Raw genomic sequence first — 6303 nt, 5'->3', positions numbered from 1 at the left:
AATATTCTTCCCCGGTGCGGCGCTGCGGTGCCGGCACTGGCAGGCAGGCAGGCGCACGGAAAAGGAGGGGGCGCGTGGGGCTCCTGCCCGCCTGGCTCCGTCCGCTCGCCATGAGCTGAGCCCTCCCTCCCGTCCTGCCCATCATCCATGAGAGGAGAGCTACCGCCGGCTACGGCTCGGTACCGGCCCGTGCCTCTGGGCGCTGCCGCTGCTGCTGCCCTCTGCCACACCACCCGCCCGGTTGGTTACTTCCCCCCAGCTATTTATATCCCCCGGCCTCTGTGGGCCGTTGCTCTCACTCCAAAGCAAACCTCTCTCTCTCTCTCTCTCTCTCTCTACCTCGCTCTCAACCACCTCTGAGGCTCTGCTGCATCCCCTTTCGCAGTGTTTCTCTCTCCATCTCTCCATAGCCCTCAACCCTCTCTTTCTCTTTCGGCGGTCTCGCTGTGGAGCCGATGGCGACGAGGCGAGAATTGTGGTCTGCGTGTCCCTCGTCCTCGCCGGACGGGGAAGGGAAGGGAAGGGAAGGGAAGGGAAGGGAAGAAAGGTGCGCGGGCATGCTTTCCACAGGCTTTCTTGAACTGTGAACTCGTGGGGGGCGTGTCGGACGGATGCAAACTCCCAGCAATTCTCTTCCCCCGTGAATTGAATTGCCGAGCTCTCGGGCTCGCCTCGGTCGGCTCTACCTGTTGATGGTTCAAGAAAGCCCATGGAAACCATGCAGCCTCTTGTGCTCTAGTGGAGAATTCTGTCGATTGGTGTGCTTGCTCGAGGGAATTGTGTGTCCTTGCTCTGAATTTGGGTGTTTTGTGGGTCTCCGGGGGGTAATTCAGTGAGAATTCAGGGAATTCGTTGCTCAGGAGATCTTGTTTCTTGCACGCATGAATTCCCTTCGTACCTGGAGAGAATTGCGGCGCAAATTGTCTTGTGATGTTGGCTAGAGTCATGCCGAGGCTTTAACTTGGTGGAATTCAGGTATGGGATGGTTCTGGCCTTCTGAATTTCGCCTTCTCGGATGCTTGTTTAGGTGCAATTCAGTGCAGATTTCTTTGCTTGGGTGCTGCCTTCCCTGGATCTTGCACTATTTCTGCTTTGGCTGTCTCAATTGCTGAGCGAATTTACAATTTTTCCAAACTAAATTCGGTGTGAGGCAATTCTCTTTCGGGTGGCAATTTGAATTTGCTCAGTGCCGTGCTGCTGTTTATGAAAAATTCAGTACAGGTTGTTATGAAACATTAGCCTGAAGAATTCAGAGCACCAGAGAAGCTTACGTTGTCAGGAATTGCCGCACGACGACGTCCCACATGCAGAATTCACATCACAATTCGCTTCGGAAGGTTTGGCTGGAGCAATTTTCAGATTTTTGTTTCACTGAAAGCAATCTTCAGATTTTGTCCTGCAGGCACTTCGACAAGAACTCATACCTGAAACGTCCTGACGGCTTGCTTCCAGAACGCAGCATACACAATTCATGCCTGCAGGGCACAATTCAGCATCTGCGCCTTACAATCGCCATGTTCAAAATTCAAAACTCGGCACCCACAGCTCCGCTAGATCTGCAGTTGCCGTAATCTGAACCTGACGGGCCCGTACTTGTCCGTTCAGAAGAACACAACCGGAAACCAAACTTCCATTTTTTAAAATAACATAATATTTTATTTTTCATTGCTGAACAGAAACGGCCGGAGCTCCCTGCCAAACCCCATAGTAATTTCCAGTTCCAGCACCTGCAGATTTTAGCATGAGGCACAGTTCAATTACTCGCCGCCGCGTTAAAGGCACAGACACAGAGAGAGGGAGGGAGGGAGGGAGGGAGAGGCAAAAGCAAACAGAAGGGCAAGCTGGTGCTTTTGGCCGTGGCGTTTGCTGCCCCCTGGCCGGATCAGTTTTTACTCGTCCAGTCCAGGGCCAGTGCAGCAGCAGCAGCAGCAGCATCACAGTTAACGCACGCAGCCATGCAGCATTGATGCATGAGCCCCCCTGGCCTTCCCAGGGCACAGGGCAGTGCATGGCATGGCATGGCATGGCATCCTCTGCTGGCTGCTGCTGTCCACGGGCACGGCAGGTGGTGGAAATCACGCTCGCGCAGGGGAAAAGAGATCTGACGAGGGACAGGGAAAAAGCAGCAAAAGGTTGGTTTGGTTGGCACATCCCTCCCTCCCAAAGGCTAAAAAATAATCCCCACATTCTTAAAGCCGTGCGATTCCCCCTCCCCCTCCCAACAAACCATGAAATCACGCCCATCTATCCGCGCTGTCCGAGTTGATTTGAACTGCCGGCCTGGTGCAGTGGTGCCTGCGAGCCTCTGCAGTCTGCACCCGATCAGCCGGGCTCCCGGAGGTCATTGGCATCTGATCTACTCCACCTGCTGCTGCTGGCCTGCATGAGCTCCGCATGCAGGCTGGCCGCGGCCGGCCGGCGGCCTGCGACGCGGGTGCGCAGTGGCCGTTGCGGTGGGCGAGGGCGAGCAAGCGAGTTTATATGGATCACATGATTCGCAATGATGGGCGGAGGCGGGAGAGGCCTGGCCCTGAGCCCCTGACCCACTCTGGGCTGTGCAGATCCAGACCCTTCCTGCCCCGGCGCCCCGGGTCGAGGGGAGGGGACCAACCAGATCTCCCACGGGGCATACGAGATATTCCATCCATTCATGCGAGCCACAGCTAGCCGGAAAGGTGAATCCTCCTACAGAAAGGGCAGGCAGAGCACTTGCACTTCACAGCTTCAGAACCTCAGTCAGAGCTGCCTCACTTCACTTCACTTCATCACCCCAAATTCAGCACTGCTCGTACTTACTGCTCCCCTTCCTAGCAGCTATTTATGCAGCAGCAGCAGCCGGCAGCAGTGTGCGCCTGTACGCCACATTGAAAGCATCTTCTGATTCCAAAGCGAACAAGACACGAGCCTCCTCCTCCTCCCTACGCTGCTAGCTACTAGAAGATGGCACGCACGGCGCGTTTGGTTGGTGTCCGTCACAGCAGTCAGTGCCTCCTGCCGCGGAGGAAGGCGTCCACCTCGGCGTTGGCGGCGCGCGTCAGGAACTTCATGCAGATGGGCGGCTTCACGCCGGCGAGAGCCAGCACCGACTGCGGCAGCGTCCAGATCCCGTCGCCGCAGATGAGCCCCGACGCCACGGGCGGAGCGAACGCCTTGGCCCGCGCCGGGTCCAGCCGGTCCCACACCAGCCGCACCAGGCTGCCGATGCACATGTCGATGCCGAAGTAGGGGCCGAGGTAGAAGGGGATGGCCATGGCCATCGGCAGCGGGATGTACGCCGCCGCCCGGGGCCCCGCGAGGTCGCGCGCCAGGTTGATGGCGATGGCCGCCGCGAAGAAGGCGATGCACAGGTCCAGGCAGTGCCGGGGCAGGGAACCCAGGCCCTGCACCCCCAGGATCGCCATGTTCCGGTACACCAGCGCGTTCGGGGAAGGGTACTCCGACCCCGGCATCCCGATGTCGCCGAACGCGTTGTAGAAGAGCCAGAACACCGACGGCGCGATCACGCAACCCATCGCCGTGCCAATCACCTGGCTCACGAACATGGACCGCGGCGACGCCAGCGTCATGTAACCCGTCTTGAAGTCCTGGGTCAGGTCCGACGCCGTGGAGACGATGCCGATCATCACGCCGCAGGCGGCCAGCCCGGCGATGATGCCGCCGTCCGACGCGCCCGCCCAGGCGCCCACCGTGAAGATGGCCAGCTTGCCGTACGTCGTCGCCAAGGACCAGTCCGTGAGCCCGCACCCGTACGCGTTGCAGAAGGCCAGCACGGGCGCGATCACGTACGACACCGCCACGTGGTACCACTTGAGCTGGTGGAAGATGTGCGGCACCGTGGCGATGGATACCACGGCGATCACCGCGTACGCGCCCAGCGCCAGCGTGTTCGGGATCTGGTCCTTGAGGAACAGCTCTGTCCGCCGCTTGTCGTCGAACGTCTCCTCCGGCGTCGGGAAACTCGCGTCGCCGCCGCCCGAGATCGGGAGCGTCGGCTCCGACATCATCCCGCGCACCTGCACCACCAGCGCGCTCACCGTCTTGGTCATAACCTTGAGGAAGTTGTAGAGGCCGTCGCCAAGAATCAGCGCGATGGAGACGAACACCTGCATGATTACTTGATTAGGAACGAATTCATTAAGTGATCAGTGAAGAAATCGATGAACGCACCCGGTAGCCGACGATGCCGCGGAGGCTGCTGGGTTTGAGGTCGGCGGGGTACCAGTCGCCCTTCTTCTGCTCGATGAGAGGCCACATGATGCCCCACGACACGACTCCTCCCAGGAGGACGGAGACGTTAACGATGTAAGGGCAGATCATCCCGACGCCGACGTACGTCGCCGAGAAGTCGAAGAAGAACCTGCGATAAGCATCGAACAGCATCTGCAGAGTCGGTACCATCCATGCTGACTGAAGCACCGAGAATTCAGTTGCGAAATGTGACACTTGCTTACTTCTGTCTGTAGGCCTCGAGGCCCAGCGTCGGGAAGGACATGAAGCCGCAGCCCTCGCCGGCGGTGTAGAACCACTGGAAGAAGCCCCAAGTGAAACTGCCGGCAAAGAATTTCCCCAGCGTCTTGACCTGCCTCCTGCAGCAATCAGTTCAGACACATGCATTTCAGGTTATGAGAACAGTTACCAGAAACAGAGATAGATACAGTCTCTGCATCAGAGAGTAGTCAGTGTACTTGGCAAGCTTGGCGCCCTGGGGAGTGTGGAAGCTGTTGATGAGGTGGGCAGTGGCAGTGCCACTCGGGTAGATGAGCTTGTAATCGATGATCATTATCTGAACACAACGAACAACACCATCATCAAACTAACCATGCTGGACTGGACAAATTGGAGTGTCAATCATAGTTTAATAATGAATGTGTGTACCTTCCTCAGGGGCACCACAGAGAAGAGGCCGAGGAAGCTGACGATGAAGAGGAAGCCGATCATCCAGCCCAAGGCGGGGTTCTTGATGTTGTGCTCGTCCAAGGTTTCCCCCGACTGCTCGCTGATCCTCTCGCTCATCCCGAACATGTAACTTCCAAACCCACCTGCAGAATAGGCAGATCAGCGAAGCAATCCATTCGAGAGGAAGGGACTGAAATCTCTGACGCCGAACAGAGAAAGCTGCTGTCGATACCGAAAAGGAACTGCAGGGTTCCATTGCATTCCCAAATCTCCATTTTTGGACCATTTTTTTCCTTGGACTTTGTTAATTTTTAGTTGAGCGTGGAAAATCCCTACCCTCCAGTTTCAAATCGATATGTATGAATGCATTTTTTTTAGAAAAAAAAGAATGCAGTTAAATTGTTGAAGACGAACATCCAAACCTAACCGGGCCTGAAAGAAGAACGGAAGGTCCAGAAAACCTGCTACGTACGGCCCACGATGAAATGCAGAGAGCCCAAACGAAGAGACACGCGATGCAGTTTTGCCATCTTCATCGTGATCGGATAGCGATCATTCGCAATGGAACGGGTTGATGATAAGCCAAAACGCAATCGACGACGCAAGTGCTCATTACCGCTGAACGCGATGCCGGAGCAGGCGACGACGCACGTCTGCACGACGGTGTTCTCCTGTCGCGTGAAGGGGCGGACGCTGGCGACGCCGGCCTTGTCGAGCAGCTTGGTCCACGAGCTGAGGAGGAAGAAGCCGAGGAGGCCCGCGGAGACGTTGAGCGAGGGGATGATCCCCGTGGTGAGGTTGAGCTTCATGACGATGACGCTGAACATGGCGCCGAGGAGCGCGCTCACCGCCAGCGCCCGCACCGTCAGCTGCTCCCGCCACCCGGGCACCACCCGCCCCTCGAACACCCGCTCCACCGACTCCGACGCCTCGTCCTCATCGTCGTCCACCTCCTCCCTTCTCCTCGCCATCGCCGCCCGGCCGCCCGCGCGCTGGAGAGTCGATCGGTCGCTCGCGCCGCGGCGGTTCTCTTCTCTCCCGTCGACGTCGACGGTTCGCTCCTCTCCCGTGCCGTACGTACGTGTGGCTGTGTGTGCGATCGAGGGGGGGTTAGAGTGATGGGGCCCGCGTGTCAGTGGGGACGCATGGTCGTCTCGAGTTCCCTTCAAGCGGTTTCGCCGGGGCAGGGGTCCTTCGGTCAGACACACCTATGCCGGGGGTTGCGGTTAACAGGAGGGAGGAGTTCGTCTCGGATCCGGTTCTCTCGGCCACTGTCTCGCGCGCGCGCGCGCATGTACTCGCACGCGCTCCCGCAGTCTGAAGACGACAGAGATATATCCATGTCAGCCAGCCAAATCAGAGTAGTACAATAGTATTTGTGTCAAGGAAAAATGGTGATCTACTACC

General features: G+C 57.7%; 1 protein-coding gene across 1 annotated transcript; it reads right to left on the bottom strand.

The window, feature by feature from the left end:
* Positions 1 to 2680: 2680 nt before the first annotated feature.
* On the bottom strand, positions 2681 to 6149 carry LOC117847551 (probable metal-nicotianamine transporter YSL10). The gene is made up of 6 exons (XM_034728770.2): positions 5513 to 6149; positions 4876 to 5039; positions 4686 to 4783; positions 4452 to 4586; positions 4168 to 4357; positions 2681 to 4103 (listed from the first exon to the last, which is right to left on the bottom strand). The coding sequence occupies exons 1-6, from the start codon at positions 5865 to 5867 to the stop codon at positions 2982 to 2984; spliced, it is 2064 nt and encodes a 687-aa protein (XP_034584661.1). The 5' UTR covers positions 5868 to 6149; the 3' UTR covers positions 2681 to 2981.
* Positions 6150 to 6303: the final 154 nt, after the last annotated feature.

The sequence above is a fragment of the Setaria viridis genome, chromosome 3 (genome assembly GCF_005286985.2).
Source record: "Setaria viridis chromosome 3, Setaria_viridis_v4.0, whole genome shotgun sequence".
NCBI classification, from domain to species: domain Eukaryota; kingdom Viridiplantae; phylum Streptophyta; class Magnoliopsida; order Poales; family Poaceae; genus Setaria; species Setaria viridis.
This window is presented reverse-complemented; position numbering and strand designations above follow the sequence as displayed.

Coding starts and splice junctions, on each gene's coding strand:
- LOC117847551 (XM_034728770.2), bottom strand. CDS start 5,867: ATGGCGAGGAGAAGGGAGGAGGTGGACGACGATGAGGACGAGGCGTCG. Junction 4,784..4,875: donor CTGTGGTGCCCCTGAGGAAG/GTACACACATTC, acceptor CGTTGTGTTCAG/ATAATGATCATCGATTACAA. Junction 4,587..4,685: donor CAGGGCGCCAAGCTTGCCAA/GTACACTGACTA, acceptor TGATTGCTGCAG/GAGGCAGGTCAAGACGCTGG.